This window comes from Photinus pyralis, unplaced genomic scaffold, assembly GCF_008802855.1.
Source record: "Photinus pyralis isolate 1611_PpyrPB1 unplaced genomic scaffold, Ppyr1.3 Ppyr1.4_LG5, whole genome shotgun sequence".
NCBI lineage: Eukaryota > Metazoa > Arthropoda > Insecta > Coleoptera > Lampyridae > Photinus > Photinus pyralis.
The window spans coordinates 41286870-41310961 of NW_022170596.1; the positions used below are offsets into that span (position 1 = coordinate 41286870).

Genomic DNA, 24092 nt, shown 5'->3' on the forward strand with positions numbered 1-24092 from the left:
TTCTTATAGAATGTGGCCTGTGTAGAATCCATAATTTCAAACAGTTCCAAGATTGGGCTACTAGTTCAAAAGTCCTTTGAATTTTCTTTCGAAATTGTTTTGTAACTGTTCAAATAACACCAGAAAAATTAAAAATCAAATCGGCAAATTTCGGTTTTCCCGGCATATGTCATCGAAATTTTCTGGTTTTCTTTAAAGCATCTTTGTTGATTTGACCATCTTCGTATCTTCTATAGTTTCAGAGATCGCACTGATGGACATCTTTATCTTGGATACAGTGTTAGTGGCATAAATAAGTGGCGCAAAGAAAAGCCAGCAAAAGCCATTGCTGTAGCTGGATTCATTGTCAATCTGTACAGTTTATGAATCCAACCTATTAACCCTCCCCCCGCTCATACTACTCCAAATAAACATTAGAAGCTATATTTATTTTCCATTATTTACTTTTTATGTTAAAAATTGATTATGGGTCGATTTGCGCTGCTTGGATTCCCCACCGATTGGATTTACCTACCATTTTAAAAGTAGAGAAAATGTATAACATTTAATTTGCAATATGTAAATCCTATCGTTCGGCCACCTCACAATAAATGTTTAAACGAGATCTAAAATATGAACGTTTGTGATAGGTAGTAAAGTTATCAGTGGTAACATGAAAGCTAGAAACAGGTTTGCTTCATATTTGACCATGACTTTAGTAAAGCACATTTTGACATTTAAAAGATCTCATTGCAGGCCAAAATTCAAAAATGTTACCACGCGATGGAGAAGTAACATTTTCTATCCTGTGAAATAAGATTCCGCATCTATTTCATGACTCGATGCGGTTGCCACAAAAAGAAAACTGAAAAGTATGGGTAGTATAGTAAAACGATTTACGTAAGCCCATTTTAAACAAGTGCTGTTCCATATTTAAATTCGACAATTTGATTTCCAAAACTTTACTGTTGACATCAAGATAAAGAGTTTAAAGTTTTCTCATTCAAATCAGTGAAGATTGCGATTTCACAACTTTTGATCAAAATGCACGTGGTTATAGAAAATCCATAGAAGGTACCGAAACTGATAAACTAGAAATGATGTAAAAAATATCCCTTCATACAGGCTGAAAGTAAGTTAAAAACTAGCAACAAAATCCCCCGTCTGCCAATCGTAAATGGCAGCATTAACTTGGAGGCGGCGCTGAAAAAGTAACTATTTTGAGCATCAACACGATGCCATTATATATGTTTGAAATAGTGGCAAAAACCGAATTTTTTTATGTATGACCTTTATATGTACATCATGGTTCAGAAGTGTTTTTTCCCTACACTGAAGGGCGTCTGTCGCCCCCAACGCTGCACTTGGAGTCGTCTGCCATAGAATCCTTGAAAACTGTGGGAAAAATAGCATTTCTTGATATAAATCTTTTCCGTGGCTCTTACGAAGTTGATGCCCAACACTGAAAATAGACACTTTATCTTCGCCGCCTCCATTTACAACTGATGGGAGACGCGCGTTTTTGTTACTATAGTTTTCAACGTAGGTACTTTCAGCCTGTATTATCGAATATTTTGTCGCTTATGGATGTACGCTACCTCCTGGTCTAAATGCATTATAAAAAAAAGTAGGCACAAAATTACATGCAGAAGTTGGTGGTGTATGATATTCTACCAAGAAGATCACGCTTCATGTCGTTTGCGCTCACAGGCCAGTACTTCTCAATGTCAGTAACTACAACGTTTCTACCTACTTCAGCTTTGTTTTAAAGGGTACCAACAAAACCAACTTTCTAATATGTAACGACAGTTAGCGTTCGTAAATGAAAGTGTCGAAAACTACTGGCGCGCGGTTCCACTTTACTGCACTGCACCATCGTATTATCACACTTTTGTTCGTGGTTGTCAATAGAATGGAGAAGGGTGAAGATTTTCTCAGTGCCACAGATAACAAGGTTGCGATGTCAGAGCCAAGGTAGATTTTTATCATCAGATTTAATTTTTGCATAACCACTAACAATTCCTACATTATGAAAGGTCAAGACTGAATGAGGAAATTGCTTTTATTTTCTCTTAAACAAATATCGACCTTGCAATTGAACGGGAACTTCGTTCATTACCTTGTATCTTTGAACACAAATTATTAATTACTTAATATTCAAAGCTTACATTTTAATTGTGTATGTGCATTAATTCCCGAGTCGTCAGTTTGGTCAGATATATTGAGTAGGTATTTTGATACTTTCACCTGAGATATATGAGATGAGAAAGAGTACAAATGAGTGCTTTATCTACTGAAATATTTAAAACGCACGAGTTGATGAGCATTACCAGAGCATGATGCTAGTAGAGGCCTATGCTTAATAAAGAATGTTACAATGACGAACATTTACCATACCTACAAACACATTCTTATAAATTCCTTTGAATCAGATATGCAATTATGAGTACAATATTGAAACCTGCCTCACTGCAGGTTCTCATGGGATCTGAGCTTGCAAGAAGCATATAGTGATACAAAATCTATGTAATTGATGAGAGTATACAATGGCTGGACGACTGGACCCCTTTGAAGAATCATAACGATAGAACCACAACGATAGCAGATTTCCCCGAGATACTATTTTGTAAAACTATGATATGATTACTAAACGGGGAGGAAGTATCTACGAAACCATGTAGGATGTAGGCATCAATTCCAAAATTTGAACGTGTTGCGTTATCAGATATGGGATTATGAAAAAGTTGCTAATAAACCTGCAAATATAATAATGGCCACACTGAGTGCACTAGAATTTATCCGATACCTACCATTGTTTAAATACTTTAAGGTATTTAAACAATGCCGATACCTACGTGAAGACTTGAATTCTTATTGCTTATACCAAACTCTTTGCTTATACCAAACTCATTATAAATGCAAATGTATTATTATTTAACTGCCCGTAACCTGCTTCCTGTATCCATCTGCACCTTAATTTATATCTACAAAATGCGTCACCATATGGATTAGTTTCTTAAAATGGAGTAAAATTGTTTTATAAACGAGGTTTCATGTACGTAAGTGTGGACAAGGCCTGCACAGGGCGGTTCAAATTCGTGACTCACGATTGGGATCATCCGTAAAGGTGAGGGAAAAGTTACTCCTTTTTGTAATTAAAAAACGCATATCTTTGAAAATAACTGTGATATAACCGAAAAACTGAAAATGTCAAATTTAGTTTTCAATTTGAGTCTTCTGTACCCACTGTACCCAATGTAAATTACCATAACAGCGCCCGCCATATAAACTCAAGTTGTTTTTCAAAAAAAATTGTTGTAAGAACTATTTTATAAATTTAGACCTTCATCTACAAAATGTTGGGACTATTTTTTTTTAAGTTTATAGCAACTTAATACCGACTGTTTAAAGATTAGATGTTTTGTACCGATTATTGCGCTAATCTGATTTATTTTTTTACTCTCGATCAAGACGATTTATGGGAAAAATAAACAAACACTTTCCTAGATAAATAAAGTCTGTAGGTATCTTGGCGGGCGGTAAATCAACTATTCGAGTGTAGCAAGTGGCGCTGCGCCTACACAGTGTCGGCGGAAACTAACTAAGGACCAAGACAGGAGTTGAGGTTGAGACAGCAAGAATATCATCTTGTATACCTATACACTATAATGTAAAAGAGTTGCGTTTAGGTAAAAGAAGACTCTTTAACGGTCGGAAATGGACGATTCCCAGTGGCATCTTATATGGGCACCTTTTTTCGGAGAATCTGAATCTGTTATCAGAATTTCCATAAACACGCTAGAGGTAGAAGCTACAGGCTACTATCTTCTTATTTCTGATGGACGCCATGTTGGTTTTTTGCAGAATGAGATAAGACTATAAGAGGGCAGGAAAAGTCATATTGATTCAGCAAGATCTAGTTACCAGTCTGCTGTTTTGTTGAAAAATGAATGATAAACATTAGATTTTGAAATGTTTCTTGAAAATTATAGAGTGTGACGTCATTGTTTTCCTTTTTGTCCTCTTTTAAGTATCTCATTCCGTAAAAGCGTAGGTATAGAGAAATAAGAAGGTATTTTAAACTTAATCCAAAGTGTGTGTAGGTACAGGAATAAAAATTAGAACATAACGAGGTGTGAGTCTACTGCCGGTATAACCGGAAGCTTATATCATTTAAAATATTTTAACAGAACCACCGAGAAAGTACCCATATTTTCTCAAACTTTGTCTATTTCGGAAAATTTTACTAAATATACGACAATAATCTTGGAATGGTTACTTAAATTATAGTGGTTGAAGACCCTCGATCGTATTAATCAAAATAGATCCTCTACGCCACTACTAAAAATTTTTCTAACACAATTAATTTTGCCCACTGTTAGCTCTGTAATAAAATTTAAATACTTACCCCTTACTTTGCAGAAATTTCACCTTTTATCTCGTTTGTAAATCTAAAATATTGACGCTTTGATTTTACTGCATACTTACCTACGAATGAATGAATGCGAATTCCAAAATACTAAAATCAATAATTATCATAATTATCAATAATAATAATAATAAGGTCTTTATTAGATGACGATCTGAAGGGCGAAGTTCACCTAGGGGCAACATCGCCACCAAGTGTTCTTCCACTTAACCCATAACATAACTTCAGTTTAAATGTTTACAATTTCGATGGACGGGTGACAAACAGAGAGCACACACACACACAAAAAGACAATACTGTGAAAAAAAAAGTGAATTAATAAGTAACTTGAGAATGGGACACTCGTTCAAAAGAATGTGACGTAGTGCTGATTTAAACCTGGACACTGTAAGCTTTTTAATATTCGATGGAATGGCATTGTAGACAGTGGTAATGCTATATGAAAAAGATTTTTTGAACATCTCTGAACTATGAGAAGGGATAGTAATGAGATCCTTTCGTCTGATATTGACATTATGAACGTCAATTCTCCACAAATAGGTCCCTTTTGATTACGTCAAATAAGCATCCGCTGCAAACTCTGAAGGATAACGGACAAATGCAATTCAAAACAATTAAGTAGCTTACAGACATCGTTGGAATAGGTACTTTTCTTTAGGTTACAAATAGTACGGCCCTTCCTTGAAAAAGGCTCCCTCCAAAAAAAACTTGGAAACTGGATCGGTAGAATCCTAGAGACGAGGTCTGGTATGAAAATTTTCAGGATAATGAAGCTTATATTAACCTCGAGGGCGTTAGAAAACTTAAACCAAATTCTCGAAGATGTCAATCGAGTTGTTATTGTTATTGCACAAGAATAAAAAAAAACAAATTGCCACTTTAAATACCAATTACGCGTCTCAGATTGAACAACGACCAAGTTTTGTTTATAGTACGACTTCTTCGAAATGAGGTCACCGAACGTAAAGGTAAAGGGGTTCATTTCTTGATAATTCAACGAATGCATTAGAATTCCAGTCTCTGAGAATTTCACTGGTCAATTCAGGAGGTTTCAGTGTATCCATGAATTTCCGAAAACTTCAGTTGCGTTTCCACGAATCTTGAAGGATTTCTTTCGTAAATTGTCTGGTATACGAAAATTGGGAAGCGGATCACTAAAGCAGTTTAAAACACAAATGCGACGTTTCCTATCGGTTAACGTAATTTAGGTAGAATGAGTGAAAATGTTATCGTCAACTGCATGTTGGTTAGTTATGACGTTGAAATTTTATTTAAACTGACATTATATATTGAATAAATGAGTGCATTGATTTCCTTGAAGCATATCTACTACAAAACCATCAAAAACGTATGATAATTTACGTTTTCTTTATTGTATTTCAGTGAAAAGTCATTCCCAGCCTGGATGATATGGAAAAGACGCAGATACATCCTTGCAGTTTTGGCATTTTTTGGATTCTTCAATATATATGCCCTGAGAGCTAACCTTAGTATAGCCATTGTGGATATGACCGCTCAAAAAGAATCTGTTTTGGAAAATGGAACCATAATACATGTATAAATATCACAGTTGCCAAAAATTAAAAAAAAATCTTATTAACAAAGTGTTTCAGGTGCGAGACTTCGATTGGGATTCCAAAAAACAGGGATTTGTCCTAAGCTCATTTTTCTACGGGTATATACTTACGCAAATGATAGGCGGATGGTTGGCGTCAAAGTTTGGCGGGAAACATATCTTTGGTCTTGGTATTGCATCAACGGCAGCACTGACAGTGATCACACCATTCGTGGCTAAACAAAGCTTTTACTTCTTACTAGCTGTAAGAATCGCCGAAGGAATATGCGAGGTACACCGCCAATTTTTACACAAAGAAACGGCCTACAATTTTTTTAGGGCGTCACTTATCCCTGTATACATGACGTATGGTCTAAATGGGCCCCACCGTTAGAAAGAAGTCGAATGGCGACGATCGGATTTTCTGGCAGTTTCTTTGGAACCGTTGTGTCGATGCCCGTTTGCGCTCTATTAGCCGACGTGTGGGGATGGGAATCTATATTTTACGTCACTGGTGTGTAACATATCTTCTAATTGCAAAGCTAAAATGATATTTTGCAGGCAGCGTGGGTTTGCTGTGGTTCCTATGCTGGTGGTTGCTCATCGCAGATTCTCCAGCAAACGATAAATATATTAGCCAATCTGAACTAAGATACATTCAAGGTTCCTTGGGTCAACAAGTTAATCGGAAGGTTAAACATCCATGGAAAAGTATTGCCACGTCCTTGCCAGTTTGGGCCATTGTAGTAGGACATTTTAGTGAAAATTGGGGATTTTACACTCTTTTGACACAACTGCCTACGTTCATGAAAGGTGGGTAGGTGGTGTGTTCCCACTGATGAAAATTACTTGGTTTTCAGATATACTACACTTTGAGTTAGGATCGACCGGCGTAATGGCCGCGATACCTTACCTCGCGATTTCCATAACTGTCCAACTCGCCGGTCAACTTGCTGATTGGCTAAGAGAAAGGAACGTCTTTACCACTACACAAGTTAGAAAAATCTTTAATTGTGGAGCATATATTTCGCAAACTGCATTTATGCTAGCAGCAGCTTATTTATTATCTCCAGTAGGAACGACGATATGTTTAACGTTTGCAGTTGGTTTGGGCGGATTTGCCTGGGCTGGCTTTGGGTAAACATTATTAGATTTAGACATTTTGCTATAATTATGCATATTTTTAGAGTGAACCACTTAGATATTGCCCCTCAACATGCAAGTATTCTAATGGGGATTAGCAACACTTTTGCCACCATACCAGGAATAATAAGTCCCGTTATAACAGGATATATAGTAACAACTCCCGTAAGTTGAACATGGTAATATAATTTGGGTTTAACCGAGACCATTTTTACAGTCGGAATATGAGTGGCAAATAGTTTTCTTTATCAGCAGTGGCGTTTATCTGTTTGGTTGCATATTCTACGGTGTATTTGCAAAAGGAGAAGTTCAGTCGTGGGCGAAAGAATCAGAAACCCTGAAATCAGAGTACGAGTTTAAAAAACGCGAAGGAATGGAAAATGCGGCCTACAGTTCGGATTAATGATAGGCACAAATAATGTAATTAATATTGTAGCTCAAATTCTGCTGTGATGTTTTAACAAAAATTGACGACTAGTGATAGAGAGAGAGCGTGCCAGAACCGTTAACGTTAGCCATTTGACTACATGCATGTTTGCTCAAAATTCTGAAGCCATTGGTTTCTATTGGAATCATTGAAGATTGTTTTACAAAGGATCACTCCTGAGATTTTTTCCATGTGTACATGTAATCTTAAAAACATAGGTATTTAAGTATACCTACATCAAAGGTATTACCAAACTTTGTCAGGGCCATGTTTGAGACGTTGATACTATTTCACTTTCAAGTGTTCTTTTTATTTTGAATACTAGATTTAACTATAATGAATCATATAACACAAAAAGTGTAAATATTTATTAGCCATTTTACACACTAAATTCAAATACTCAGTTTCATTATAAAGTAGAATAAATTACAAAATTTAATGCATAGGTAATTCTATGTAATTACAACCATATCACCTGGTCTATCAAAATGTGGGCTCAAAACATTTCGTTTTTGCGTATCTAATAGTCAGTCTCTCAAGGCCCACCTTGGTAAAAATTATCTGCACTTTGTATTACAAACTATTCAAAATTACATACACCAAAACTCCCTTTGTTCTTTGTACCATAGATAAAATATATATTTGTAAATAATGACTCTTATTAAATTGCTGTAACTACTGAAATCTCTAACATAAAAGAAGCATGACACAAAATTTAAATAATTAACAACAGTACTCAACAATAAACGCCTTACGCTCCCTTTTTAGTAGCCCATAACGGATCTAATAAGCTGAGCGGATCATCTGAAGGCTGTTCAGGAGCAGCCTGTACGTCAATTTTAGTAAAACTATCATCGAGAACAACCTTTTTCAGAACATCTAAAAAACCAGTGCACCTACTGACCAAAACTACACAAACAATACTCACGTTTCGCAATAAAATCCTTTAGAAAGTGTAACAAAACTTGATAGGCAAACTTGAAATGTTCGCGATCTCTAACGATGTTTTTCCTTGCGGATGATAATTTAGTCGCAAGCAGTGGTAGATCGGGTATCGACGATGGATTTACAAGTATTTCCGTAATGGCACTTAACAGCAAGCATAATAAGCCACTTCTACCAATTCCAGCGAAACAATGTAACACTATCGGTTTCGTGTGAACTGTTGGGTCGTTTAATATTTCCGTCAGAAAACTGCTGACACTTGATGTTAATGGGAATAAACTGAAACAAAGAATTTCAATGGACGATTGAAATGAGAGAGAGAGAGGTGTACCTGCTAGGCCATGCAGTGAATTGTATAAGACGAATCTTACGTAGTATACGTTCATCAGGCTCATTGATTAATATTTCTGTGTCCGTCCAATATGGTTTTACAATTTGATTCGTCATCGATATTAAGTAATTGCCAACTGTTAGCGGTTTGCTTACCGGCCAGTATTTATCATTCCCTATCTGTGAAAAATATATTCCGTTTTCATACAAATAGATCATGTCCTGACCAGCAAAGGAGAGAAATTACAGATTTCCCATATTATCTTACACTGTGGAATGTTACCAACCTCTTTGCTTCATTAGTAATGAAACCAGCCAAGAGATGGACATTCTAGATTTTGATAGGACTATAAAGTCTGGTACTGCCAGCATGTCAAAAATTATAGACAAACATATATTAGCGCCATCAACCCCCGTGATGGCGCTACGCGTTTGTTCTGTCTGTACAAAGCGCTAGCAACCCAGTGTCAAAGACCATATTATTACATACCTCATTGTCATTTAACAAACATAGAATTAATTCCGCATTTTCGTTGCACACCATTACCCAAAAATCGTGGAATGTGGACGATAATGGGCACTGCGTGACAATAAACTCAGGAGAATTCGGACTGATGTCCTACAAGCAGAGAAGTATTGTAAATAATGTCAGCGGCCAAATACAATACCTTGATGTAAGACGCGTTAATGTAGTCATCTTTTCTGCCGATCAATACCACCCTAGTTTGGTCATAGGGAAGTATATCGGGAAACCGATTTTTCATCGGGTAACACCTAGCAACCGAAATGCTTTTCCGGTGCTGCTCCGCATCTTGCCTATCCTGAATTTCTTTCCACTTCAGTTCGAGCGAGGTTGGCCCACTCAGCGTTTTTGTGGATAGTATGTCAACAAACTTTTCCAACTTTTCAACTTCTTGAGTAAACTGCTTAATTAAATCAGGATCTTGGAATGAGTTTCTTTCGATTGGTTTCTTTTGCATAACAGGTTTTAAGACAGGTTTACTTTCCCTTTCATCCAACTTAACGGCTGGCCTCACAGGTATCTGCTCAGGCGGCTTTGTGCTGGGAACGTCCTTCGTCGTATTTTCAATTTTGTTAGGTTGAGGGACTAGGGGTGCCTAAATTTCAATTAAAATCGTTATATATGGATAAAACGCAACGCCAGAAAAGGACGGAAAGCAATTCAAGAAAAAAAGAAGAACAATTTAACATTTGCCTATCATAAAAATATTGATAAAGTAGTCAATATGGTTCTATATTTTCCCCTACATGCATTTAGCACTTACACCTTCATTTTCAGACAGAAACCATCGACTGTGAATCTTTCAGACTGAACGTTTTATTGGAGAATGTAGTACTGCGCCAGATGCCCTCTGGGTGTACTACAATACCTCCCAGCCACACGTGCCATGAAACTCTCCCCAGACCCCCGGTTGTACATTTACCCCCAAGTCCTTTTACCACTTACTCCCGCATTTTTAGAAAGAGACCATCGAATGTGAATCTTTAAATCTGAACGTTTTGCTGGAGAGTGCAGGATGGGGGAGTCTGGGGGGGTATCCCACATACCACCCCACTACACAAAAATGTTATGATAGCTATAAGGTTTTAGTGTACTGGGGTGTTATGTGTGACTGGGGGTTATTCCATACCCCCAAATCCCCAGTGCTACATTTCCCCCCAAGTACTTAAACACTTAAACCCCCATTTTTAGAAAGAGACTATCAAATGTGAACCCGTAAGACTGAGCGTTTTGTTAGAGAATGTAGCACGGGGGGAGGGGGAGGGGGGTTATAACCACCAGCCACACATACCACCCTACATGAAAATCTTATGGTAGTTGTAAGATTTTTGTGTATTGGGGCGGTATGTGTGGTTGAGGACTATTCCATACCCCCCCCCCCCATGACTGGTTCTGCATTGCCCCCCCCAATTGCTAAAAGCACTTACACCCTCATTTTTAAAAAGAGGTCATCATGTGAAACCTTCAAGCTGCCTAAAGGTTTTGTGGGAGAATGTAGTTCTGGGGGGTATGTACATACCATGGAGGTACAATAAGTAGGGAGACGACACGACAGTTACCGCGCGACAGCAGATTAGCCATATTGGTGTGACACAAATGTCATCTAGGTATTGTCAGTAGCTGGCAGCTATTATTAGTTAATTGGTGCTTGACGATGAAGTATTTCCAAGTGTTATTGTTATTGGCGTGTCGTCCATGTTGGTATGACCATAGGCTCCGCCTACTGATACTAGTTCATAATGCACGTCACAAGCCTGGTGTCGTCTCCCCTTATCTTTTACCTCCATGGTACATACATAGCACCGTACCTGAAATCAGCACTACTTTTCTTGGTACTCAACGAGTTACCTTGAGGTACACTGTAATCAGTGCTTTTTGCAATTAAATCCTGCTCCATACTTTTACTACAAAAATCATAGGTATGATACAGAGTGAATAATAACTGCAATAGAAAAGTCAATACTGAGCAATAAAGAAAAAGGAAAATATATACCTACACTAAACAAACTAATACAGAAAAACACCTGAACAAGAAAGGGACAAAGTGCCAGAAACATACCTACCTGATTAATAGTAAAGTCCAATCCTGATAATAAATCAATGTTAGAAGCAACCTTTTTGGCCTGCGCCACCTGTTGCGGTTGTATTGATGGTAATGACTGCGCGGTAGTGGGTGGTAACTGATAGTTGGACGTGGTCTCTGCCGCGGTTATTGGCGTCACGCCAGTGTATTGCAGATGAGGTTGACTAGCCACACCATTAGCAACATAGTAATTATTGTGTGCATCATAGTTACCACCAAATTGACTACCATACTGTTGGTACACTCCGCCCGAGTACGCTGGATACACGTCGGTAGATGTGACTGAGTAATTTTGGTAAGTGGAATTAGGTGCAGCATATGTGTTTTCAGGCGCATATGCAGCACTTGCATCAGAATATGTGCTCGCAGTTGGGTTAACACTTGGTGTGTAATTATATGTCCCCATGCTAGTCTGTGTGTAAGAGGCATTATGTAATGTTCCCACTGAAGCATAACTTTCATAAGTTCCTGGAGCATAATTAGAAGTTGGCGGCACAGGTTGAACATAACTGTCACTCTGTGAATAAGTTGGAACCGTCTGGAATTGAGTTTGCATATAACAGGTCTGTGGGTATGATGACGGTATGGAAGGTTGTACTGCCTGCCCTTGAGAACTTATTGTTTGGTCATAAACATGATTTTGTCCCTGGCTGTAAGTATCAGCTCGTTGCATATACGCATTGCTTTGCGAATAACTATCAGCAGGTTGATAGTGTGGCAATGCTGAAGTATTTGGGGTGCTAACAACTGGATAATTTTGAGGTTGTGTAGTACCGTATGTGTAAGCGGGCGTTTGGTATGGATAATTTCCAGCATACATAGCACCGTAGCTGGTATCAGCACTACTTTTCCTGGTACTCGACGAGATCTCTTCAGGTTGTGGCTGATTGAATGATTGTGCACTGTAGTCAGTGCTTTGTGGTTGTTTGTAAGTCATCAACCCGGCCATTTTGGCACTTAAATCCTGCTCCATACTTTTACTATCATAAGACGTGTAGGGGTAGTTAGCATTAGATGTAAAAGTAGTCGTTGTTTGGGGCAAACTTGTAGCTGCTGTAACGTATGCTGAATTATTATAATACGGATTTAAGTTAGCAGATTGATTATAGAGGGGATAAAAACTTTGTTCATTTCCAAACGATGGCACTGCTTCAGTGTTCATTTCCGAACCCAATGGTGCGGGTCGCACGGCTGGAGGCCATTTTGGATCCGAGATATTTTTTAATGGTCCAGATATAACGGCGGAGTACGACGAATCCAACACTGGTACCGGTGATACATTATCGACTCTTCTTACATCTAGATTGTCGAGTTGTTTGGCTTCTAAGTAGTCTTTCAATTTTGGCCCCGTACTTTGGACGGTAGGCTTGTTTTGTTTCGCCAAAATTTGTTCGCGCTCTTCATCTTGCACCTTACAGGTGCTTTTGATACGTTGCAACAGTTTGGAAACATTGGTTTCAAGTTTAGTATAAAATTCGAGACCTTTATTTGCTTTAGCCAATAGGTCATCGTACGTATCGAAGGATACGTTTAGTGAATTTAGCATGTGCGCCCTTCTTGTTAACACGTCCTGTATATAACGTCGTGTAGGGGTAAATCTGGCGTACGCATCGACCAACGCTTTTAAGATATTGTCTTGCGCTGCCATATTCTGCTCTATCACTGCCGCCTAGAAAACACATAAAAAATCAAAAAATGAACTTATTAAAACATAAGCAGCAGAGAGAAAGACTTCTAGACGACTCAAATTGAAATGACTAAGCCAATCTTCTTTTATTTAAAACAATAACCCATAACAATGCACCTATTTAAACATTAAACTTAACATACATACCTGATTGCGATGCTTGCCAATTTCTTCTTCAAATAACTGCTCTTTGGTAAATTGAGGTGTGCAAGTAACTAAACGAGCTGTTATATCATCATTCTTTACCGCATCGTGGAACTGTGCCCACAACATCGCTCTTTGTTTTTTCATTTCGTCCACCTTTGCAAGCAAAGCTTCCATTTCGGTAATATGGTCTTCATTTATGTTGGCTAGAAAAGTTTTAATAGACCCAAGTGCCTTTATTAACGCGTTACTTACAATTCGGGAATTCGATCGCGGGTATCTGTTGATTTATCTGGGCTAGAGGGAGAGAGAGTATTTTCAAATTTGCACTATGCGTTGTCATAGCCTTGTGCAAATTTTGGTTAGACTCGCAAGCTTTCGAATGGGCCTCGTGATATTTTGTGTATTCTCGCGTTAGATCGGTAGCGATTATGCTCGGCGGACGAGAGCCCAGTTGCGACTGATAATCCTTTTCTTTTTGCTCTTCCTCTTTTATCAAGGTTTCAATTTCCGCCAGCATCGATTCTACATCGTGATAAATATTGGAAAGTTGCGACATAGATTTCACTAGATCTTGAATAGCTGTAGGTTTTGCACTCATAGCTGCGGCCCTATCTATTACATCCTGAGTGATACCACTAGCTTGTCGCATCTAAGAGACAATGTTAAATGAAGACTCACAGCTAAATGTTTACCTGTGAAAGTCCATCTAAATGCAGTGATGACATGAACGCAGCCAAAGCTTTGTCTTTGTTTTCGACTGCTTCACCCAGATTTCGAAGTAAATTGGCCTTCTGCTCACTGTATAGTGACGATGCTTCATGAGCCTCCATTGGTATCAATTTTGCAAAAATATCAGGGCCGGATACCTAAAATTTGAAATAAACGCCTGGATGGAAGATAAAGCGCCTTACTTCTGTGTCATTGACGCTAAACGCAATTCCCTTCACTAAAGAGGCTCCCCTTACTTCCTGTAAGGCGTCCATCTCTGGCACCTCTTCGTGGTATATGAATTCGTTTTCGTTCTTGGCCGCTTTCTTCTTACCTTCAATGACATCAGTGGTAAATGCCAAAGATTCACTTATTTCCTATCAAATCAGTCAGTTTAGTAATTGAAAGACACTACATGAGAACGTTACTGGTTGATTAGGCAGGTCTTTAGCCTTTTTATATGCTTCTTGTAAAGTGTCCGATGCGGCTTGATAAAAAGCCACCCGTTCGCCCATTTTTTGTTGTTCTTCCGCATGCTCGCCTTGATACAACAAGGCGATAGCCTTGTGATATACAATCTACAACCTAGCAAAGTAGTATCGCTATCCAGCCTAGGCCAAAGTCTACCTTAAAATTGATATACTTGAGCCAGTCCTTGTAAGTGCGGCTGCCAACCAAATCACTTAAGGAACCATCTTCTGTCGACTGTAAGGTACTCAGGGCCTGCTTATAGTAATCAACCACTTGAACAACAACTTTAGCTGAAAAAAATGATTCAAGTAATTCAATGATCGCTGTCCCTTTTTTGTAGATCTCATCAAGACACATCTTTTTTGTAATTAACATTTTTCACTATGATGCTTACTTTTAGAGAAAAAATGCAAATTTAGAAAAATAAAATAAATAGTTTCACTTTTCAATTCAAAACTTCTCAAAAATAAAGAAACTCACAAAAAAATTGTAATGAACTTTTATGTAGAGTTTTTTACGCCATTTTGGCCAATGTATGCGAAAAAAATTTTCCAAGCTGTTATGACTCTTTTAAACTTTTGACACCATTAACAACCATGAAAATGGTTACGGATCCAAACCAAAATAGGACGTTTTCGATTCCCCATACCTATACTTTCTTAACGGAACGAGGGGAAACGACGTTCTGACACTTTTCTTAAGAGGCTTCTATACCCGTCGCTTAGTTTCTCAGGGGCCTGCGGGATGTAGATGAGGAGGCGGTACTGTAATTCGCAATATCGTTTCCGTCCGTACATTTTCGTATGTAGGTACGCATCTTTCCCTTCCCATTCCGCGCACACAATATTCAGATTCACTATAATCAACAACTCAAACAAAACAACACCTATTTCAACAACACCTAAAATAAGTGTTTTTGGGTGTTGTTGCTAATAGGTGTTGTTGCTATAATCAGCATCGATTGAAATCCGTCAATCAACGCCAATTAATCGGTCTACACCTTTTCCACTTTTATTCGAGAAGTTGTAAATTGTATTTGAGAATTGTTACTTGTATTTGAGAAAACGTCAAAGTAGATGAGAATAGTCAGTTGGATTTGAGAAAACATCAAATGTATTTGAGAACAGTCAATTGTATTTGAGAAAGTATCATTTAATTTTATTGTATTTCAGAATGTAATATTATTCCTAATGAATTATAATAAAAATCAAATTTTTATAATTCCGCTACTGTATGTAGTCCCGCAACAGCATCAGGCTATGTTATACATGTGATTTTGTTTTTCTCATTTTCAATTGATTGTCAAATGCATTTTACCATTTCTTGGATACAATTTATTACTACTCTCAAATTCATTTGATACCTTCTCAAATACAAATCACTATTCTGAACTACATTTGTTGTTTTCTTAAATACATTCTACTATTCTCAAATACAATTGATACTTTCTCAAATTAACTTGATAGTTTCTCGAATAAAAGTGGAAAAGGTGTAGTATACCTATTCACGGAGACGCATTTTCCTTGACTAGAACAATGGGTGACTGTAGAAAAGGTGAGCTGAGGCCACGTATGAAAGAGGTAACAAAATTTCGATTTCGATGTAGCACAAAGCGCCCGCGCCGCACCGTAAGCAAAAATGGCAAACTGATCTAGGAGTACTAAGACTAATTTTCCTCGAGTAGTGAAGGGGTGTCGTGTCGGCACGTCAGGTGGATAAACAATTTAATTGGTTTGTTACTTACGTAACTTTCGTAAATCGTAATACCATTGAATAATAAATCTGAATTTATTATTCAATTGTAATACTGACCAAACTGATGTAAGGGCATTGGGGTAAAAAATGATCCCCCACTTTTGACGAAAATACACGTTTTGAAGCACCAGGAATCCGATTCAAAAAAAATCTCGATTATGTCGGTCTGTCTTGTCCGTCTGTACGCTCATGGACGCCTGAACCGATTGGAACCAAATTTGGTACCCCATTCACCAGGCATGTCAAACACGGGAGCCGCGGGCCACATGCGGCCCCCCGTTCTGAAACCTGCGGCCCATCACGATTTTTGTAAATTATAACATTTAATTGTACCTACCGTGTGTCCTATATTTTGGTTGAGAGTGCAGTGTCTCTCAGCTGTTTTTAAAGATAGATTTGCGGTTTTGTGGAATGTATAATACTACAAACAGAGCCAATCTAGCTGCGTTAGATTCTGAGATACAAGGTTAAAACGAAATGTTTCTGAGATTTGACCCAAAGTTGGTATTTAGTAAATGCAACACTATGTATATCTTAACGTCAATTTCTTATCATTCCTTTTCCTGATTACATTGATGTATCACAACCTATTTTTTTTTAATTTTAGCGATGAGACAATAAAAACCTTATTTTTACTTCTTTAAATAGTAGGCCATGGATTCATGGAGATTTTGTTTTGTTTATTGTCTCCATTGTAACTACAGCGGTCGATGTCAATCAACAAAAATGGCTGACGGTACACGCCATTTCAAAATTTTGAAAAATGGTAAATAAATATAGAATGATACACTAATGTAATCACGAAAAAGAATGCAACAAAGTTGATGTTAACATACAATACAAGGTGTTGCATTTAAAAAATATCACATTTGGGTCAAATCTCAGAAACTGTTGTCCAAATTTTTTTTACTACGTCACTGGTTTCTACGTAAAAATACCTAAGATAGGCAGTTTTTACTTTTTTTCTATCTTACATGGGTAGTCAGATATGACAACATCACAAAAAGTCCAATTTTTCATATTCACCCTATATCTCAGACCTCAGAAACAAACGTAGTTGGAGTGATTCTGTTTGTGGTATTGTTTCACAAAAAAGTGGCACAGGGTCGCGAAAACCACAAGTCTCCTATCTTTAAAAGCAGCTGAAATACGATACACTGCCAACATAGGACACACGGTACATTTTCTTGAGTGCGTACTAATGATTTTATGATTATATGCATTTTTTTTTTGTATTATTTTGTATACTTTTTTGTTAATAATAAAAAATCAAAATTTTTTTATGTGGACTTTTTATGATGTCCGCAGCTATAAGTGGAAACTTTATAATGGCCCTTGATGATAAATGAGTTTGATATGTCTGCCGTACACCTATTCATAAACATAAAAGGAAGAACTGAAAATCTTTTGGACAGAATCCCGCATGCGCAAGTGTGTCAAATTCTCATTTCCGGCTAAACAGCTGAACCGACTGGATCCAAATTTGGTACCCATATTCTTATACATGAAAAGGCAGAATCGCACATGTACAGGAGTGCGGGTGGTATCTGTGCTAGCTACAGCAAATTCTTGGGGCACCGTTTCTGAGATTTGTCCCAAAGTTGGCATTTTTTTAATGCAACACCCTGTATATCTTAATAGCATTTGTTTTTCATTCTCTTTTCTGATTACATTGACAACCTATGATTTTTTAAATTTTAGCCATGAACCAAAAATAAAAACCTTATTTTTACGGTTTTTAAATGGTAGGTAGGATTTAGGGAGATTTTGTTTTGTTTATTCGATAAAAATCGCAAAGCAATGTATGAATTGCAATAATTTGTGAACATTTGAACATCAATCGAAAACCCCCAAAAGGAAGAAGAGAGGAATTGGCACTATACAGATACAAAACATCCTAAAATAAAACACTAAGTCCTACTATAAGATTTAAAGGGGTTTTTACTCGGGTTTTTACCTAGGGCAACATTGGGGAGACGAGAAATTTCAAAAGCTAAATACATATTTGATCAGAACTACTGTTTTAAAGAAATTTAGGTAGATATTGCACTTAGATTTTTTAATGTTTCAATTTTCAAATTGTGTGAGCCAACTTAATTTAGGAAATGGTTTAAATTTAAATGTATCTATGTACAATCTCTGTGACTGAAGAAAATCTTTTCTTACATTCCAAATTTTATTTTTTTAATATCATTTTAGTCCATTTGTTTTCAATTGAATAGATTTTTTTACCACTGCGATTCGACCGATTTGCAAGTAAAATGATTGTGCAACCTGTCACTTCGGAAATGGCAATATTTCACAAAATTGAGTGAGGTAGCACCCAAAACTATAATTTCACAAATGGTTGTTGGTACTTCGCACAACTAAGCGCAGCCTAAGCAACGGTACATCAGCGACAACCTGCAATAGATAGGTGATCTAAGAGCAAGGCTTTACTGTGCGTAGACAGACAAATGAACGGACAGACAGACGGAAAATCGGGGATAATATTTTGTTGCATTATAGCGTCTATTCACAGAGATTGAGATAGGAGATGTCGTACTTCCATTGTTGTACGTATTAGTAAGCTTCTACAGTGCCTACTTTCCTAAAGGGTTCTAGTTAAAACTCAAAGAAAATTATTTTGCTAACTATATAACTCCGGTAGATTTAAAATTATGTTGGAAAGATAAGAATGAACTCCTCCTTTTATCAAATGGGCGGTAACACGTAACTTAAGTTTGAATTCCGCAAGACGTGGCAGAGCACTTTCCTAATAAAATTTTGCTAGAATTTTACAGTTGCAGCGTCCCGGGCCGTGTCTGTTTACTGGTACATAATAAACTTTTTTCAGTTACTGTGAATGGATTTTACCAAAGGAAGGTTAAAGCTAGGATTGTATCGAATTTGTTTTGCTACCTTTTTTTTTGTTTAAGATCTACACCCCTTTGAATATTGTCTAAAATAGCAATTCTTTATCGCTCTGTATCTTATGATTTGAAGTTACTATTTAAAATACAATTCGATACAATCCTAGATTACACCTTTATAAACATAATAATCATTCACTTTTACCATTATTACATTTTCTTTACGAATAAACAGACACGGCGCGAAACACTTTTAAATAGGGTTTTTGCGCTGGTATAGAAGCCTCTTAACATCCCGAACGCCAGTGATGCAGGGCAAGGACCGCCCCAAGACAAATTTAAATCACTTGCTAATGTCAAAAGCTGGAAGAAATCGCATTGATCAAGAATGCTGCAGGACATGAAAACCATCTATCATTTGGAATTTTTGTTAATTATGAAATCGGTAATAAATAATGAGATTAAGACCGAAGTCAATAATTTTCCTATAGAATTCTAACACAAAAATTATATAAATATATGTCATACACTTAATTTATGGTCAAAAATATACAGGGTAAGTAAAAAGTCCCATAACAGTTTTCCTAATTCGTAAGGTAAATACCGGAGTAGTATAGAACAACTTAAGACTAGGGATGGGCGATAACTGTTTTCACCTATCGATAAGTATCGGGTACTTACCTATCGATATATTTTACTTATCGATATGCCGATAATTATCGAAATATCGATGGTTATCGATATATCGATAACTATCGAAATATCGTAGTTATCGATATATCGATAGTTATCGATATATCGATAGTTATCGATATGTCGATAGTTATCGATATAACGATAGTTATCGATATTTCGATAGTTATCGATATTTCGATAGTTATCGATATTTCGATAGTTATCGATATATCGATAGTTATCGATATATCGATAGTTATCGATATATCGATAGTTATCGATATATGAATACTATCGATAGGTATCGATATGTCGATAGTTATCGATATATCGATATGTCGATAGTTATCGCTAGGGATGGGCGATAACTGTTTTCACCTATCGATATAAGTATCGATATATTTTACTTATCAATATGCCGATAATTATCGAAATATCGATGGTTATAGATACACCGATAACTATCGAAAGATCGATAACTACCGCTATATCGATAAGTATCGGTATATCAATAGTTCCCGTTATGGCGATAGTTTTTAATATATAGGTATCGATATAATATTACCGATAATTTTTTTGAAAGCGTGTCTAAAAACTGCATGAGTTTACTTTTATATTTTGGCGAGAGCCCGACAAGACAAGAGGGCTCTTTTAACAAAATATGAAAATAACCGAATGCAGTTCTTGCAACTTTAATGGAGTTACCATATTAACTGTGCAATTATCGCAGTGCTCTTTAGCTTTCTACAATGCAATTACCGCTGTAATTAAGCGGTAATTGCACGCCTCATTTGAGAGAAATATTCGACGTATCGATAGTTATCGACAGGGATAGTTATCTTATCGAGTTTTATTAATAAAATCCATTTTCCGGTTTATTCTGGTGTAAAGTGACTATTAATAGTTACTCGACGTTTCTTTGCTACCTTTATCAAGAGTTTTTTTGTTAGATTTCGTAAATGTCAATCAATTGAAACTGTATATCTAAATTTGAAGTGTTCTTAGCTTTTTCTGTTTTTTTTGTGACTGGTCCTCTGTAACCATCAATCAGATCAGATACCGATACATAGGCCATGATTACACCCTTTGATTGTCTTCTTTATTTTATCTAAAGAGTAGCCATTTTGATGCAACATTTTGTTCAAGTTTTTGAAGTGCTTCTTTTTTTGAGCATTCGTCAGTAAGACGAAAAGATCTATTTTCTAAAGATTTTATTACTGCGTTTATTTGGCATGGATGATGATGTGACGTAGCGCTTCTCTTGAGAAAGGGAGCAAAGTTAGTTTCCGAAACCTCGAGCGACTAAAAATAGTAAATTTACACGAGAGTAAACCCGAAAATGGATTTTATTAATAAAAATAGTAGCGCTCGTTGAAATCTCAACAATAACATAATTTTATCGTACCAATAGTTATCGACATATCGATATATCAATAGTTATCGACATATCGATAGTTATCGACATATCGATAGTTATCGACATATCGATAGGTATCGATATATCGATACTTATCGATAAGTATCGATATATCGATAGTTATCGATCTATCGATATATCGATATATCGATAAGTATCGATATATCGATAGTTATCGACATATCGATATATCGATAGTTATCGACATATCGATATATCAATAGTTATCGACATATCGATAGGTATCGATATATCGATACTTATCGATAAGTATCGATATATCGATAGTTATCGATATATCGATTTTTTAGCTGTACCTATTGTTATTCGATATATCGATAACTATCGATACCTATCGATATATCGAAAAAAATTCCCATGCCTACTTAAGACCTTGCTTAAGACCTTCTGCAGAGGCACCTCTAAAAAAGCATTATGCGGGTCACTCTGTAATTGGGCGCAAGCCTGTTGAGGGCCCAGAACAAGAGAGGGATAATAAATAAAATAAATAAAAATAAATTAATTAAACATTTTTTTTTAAATAGGTAGGTAATGGGTGTACCGTGTATCCACTTAAGTTCGGAGCATATGGGAAACCATTTTTATGATTCACTTTACGAAAATAGTTATTCTTCATAAAAAGTTCTGCATGATGTGATCTGATCAGATTTTTTCAGTGGTATAGGGGGTATCTCAAATAATATAAATTTTATCAAGAGTAAAAAAAAATGGATTACTTATTATATCAAACATTATATCTGTTAAGAAACTTAAAGGTTATCAAATTTTTAATAACAAAAGAGTTAAATGTTTATTTGACACTAGTTTACAATATTATAAGGTAATGCAATTTAATAATCATTTCAGCATGATTTGTTTTCCACACTCAGAAGAACGAATATAATTGTATATTGAAGTAGTTGTGACTTCCTGTACAAGTTCAAAACGGTAAAATTCAAAACGATATACTTACCTCAAAGCAAACTGTGTACACCACATTAAATAGTTATTTATTTATATTAAATATTTTTACAAAATCAGAGAGAGCATACACAAAATGTAGGTATAGCGGGAAACTCCGTACAGCCTTCATAACTTATAGTTGCTGTGAAGAAACACAAATTTCAGAACTTTCCCAAACCATCCATTTTGGACGTTTGGTTTCATTTTAATAAATGCTTGTCTACTTAATTGTTACACCCTTCATGAGTAGTCATCCACATAGTGGTATCCTTATTAAAGGCATTACATTTAAATTACACACTTTACTTAAATTGGTATTCACTATTGAATAAGTAATCATACTTATTCAAAACTATTAAATAATCAGCATAACATTCTGCATAACTTTGCCCATATTGGATCTCTTGCGATTTACGAGATCCCATAGTAATACAATGGAAAAAAATCATCCTATATAAAGGTGGAAAAACACCAAATAATTGAAGATTAATGTAGGTACTTTACTAGCAATAGGTAGGTAGCTCTGTTTAGATCCATATAGTTTAGGTACCTAATGGATGGAGATAATACATGTAGTATAACATTGTGTACGAAAGGAACCACACTGCTGCAGTAATAGACTAACTCCTTAATTATTGGCATATAGGTGTTGTCAACCTACTCACTTACCAATAATGGCAGCTTTCCTGTTATCCATCATACTTTTTTCCAAGATACACTCTTGAGCTTGCGCGAAACAAATCAACTGCATAAACTGAATAACCTCAGGAGCAATTACTAAACTAACCATCTGAGGGTACTCCTTTCGCACTGTCTAAAACAGATCTTAGTATCAACCTTCCAATTTCCCTAATCCTACCTGAAAAGCCCATGCAGCACACTGAAAATGTGTACACGCCAATTTCATTCCCTCTGGATTTACTCTACTATCCTCTGCCCCTAACTTGGAGTGAACAGCTCCAATATCAAAAAGGATATTCATTAGCTCAAAGTCAATATCAGCCACCGAACAAACCATGTTAGAATAATTGTCCCGCCTAAAATAAACAACTCGTTGCACTTGCGGATAATTTTTCCCAAATACCAAGAAAAGTAAACAGCACAAGGCTGTCCGTCCTCCATCGGAAATCTCGACTTTAAGAAATGCAGTTGACAATAATACTTTTTAAGCATTTGACAACCGGAGACATCAATGGCTGGGCGTACTGCAGCCGAACGTAGCGTCTCCAAATTATGAATTTCAGTATTGTAGCCTTCAGGGTCTTCATGATAAAAACTTGATATATACTGAAACAAAATGTCAATAAACGTCTAAAAGTAGCACATAATACGAACGACACCTGCTTGAGTTTCGAAGAGAAAGAGGCAGCCTCCGTGCTGGTTTTTAAGTCGAAACTTATCATAGGCAATCTTGGTACAGCTTCCATTATTAGCAATTTAAAATTTCCGCCCCTTCTTAATTTAATTATTCAAAGTATATATCTAAATTTCCACCGATAGCACTTGTGTGAATTTTATTTATAAATAAATTACTAGTTTGTGTTCTTGCATTACGCTGTAATGTAAACATTTAATGACTAATTGCAACTGATAATTTAATTTAAAAAGTAATGAAGGGAGTTATCAACTGATTATATGTCAGATCTGTCATCTGTCAATTACATGAATCAAATTCAAAAAAGAAACAGGAAGCGATGTTGTCGATGTGATTGAAAACCTGCAAATTTAAAGAAAAGGGCAACAACGCCAGTACAAATTAAGTGGTTGATGTTATAAACTTGAATACGTTTAGAAGCAAAAGCGTTAATAGTATAAATTTCTAGATGTGCACTTTACTTGAAAACACAGGCCGTGTACTAACCACGATGCACACATGACATGCCCACTAGGCACTAATTAGCCTTGAATAATCAATTGAAGCTTATGAAGTTGGAGAAGGGGGAGGCCATAGCATCCCATACCATAGCAACAATCGTCTATGCTTTTCTGTGACTTTTTGCTCT

The 24092-nt window shown here is 36.5% G+C and overlaps 2 protein-coding genes across 3 annotated transcripts; one reads left to right on the forward strand and one right to left on the reverse strand.

Moving 5' to 3' along the window:
* Window positions 1-1800: 1800 nt before the first annotated feature.
* On the forward strand, window positions 1801-8185 carry LOC116170267 (sialin-like). Of its 2 annotated transcripts, none has more exons than XM_031486536.1 (8): window positions 1801-1953; window positions 5792-5963; window positions 6022-6255; window positions 6303-6477; window positions 6525-6776; window positions 6824-7100; window positions 7151-7271; window positions 7324-8185. In XM_031486536.1, the coding sequence occupies exons 1-8, from the start codon at window positions 1802-1804 to the stop codon at window positions 7507-7509; spliced, it is 1569 nt and encodes a 522-aa protein (XP_031342396.1). In that variant the 5' UTR covers window position 1801; the 3' UTR covers window positions 7510-8185. The 2 variants fall into 2 exon arrangements, with proteins under 2 accessions (XP_031342396.1, XP_031342397.1); XM_031486537.1 differs by lacking the exon at window positions 1801-1953 and adding an exon at window positions 3588-3783.
* LOC116170266 (tyrosine-protein phosphatase non-receptor type 23) lies at window positions 7887-23750 on the reverse strand. Its single transcript, XM_031486535.1, has 16 exons — window positions 23430-23750; window positions 23174-23376; window positions 22949-23126; window positions 22759-22903; window positions 14584-14717; window positions 14385-14534; window positions 14160-14333; window positions 13941-14114; window positions 13501-13897; window positions 13249-13451; window positions 11395-13083; window positions 9477-9926; window positions 9299-9427; window positions 8810-8988; window positions 8462-8757; window positions 7887-8412 (listed from the first exon to the last, which is right to left on the reverse strand). The coding sequence occupies exons 1-16, from the start codon at window positions 23514-23516 to the stop codon at window positions 8285-8287; spliced, it is 4716 nt and encodes a 1571-aa protein (XP_031342395.1). The 5' UTR covers window positions 23517-23750; the 3' UTR covers window positions 7887-8284.
* Window positions 23751-24092: the final 342 nt, after the last annotated feature.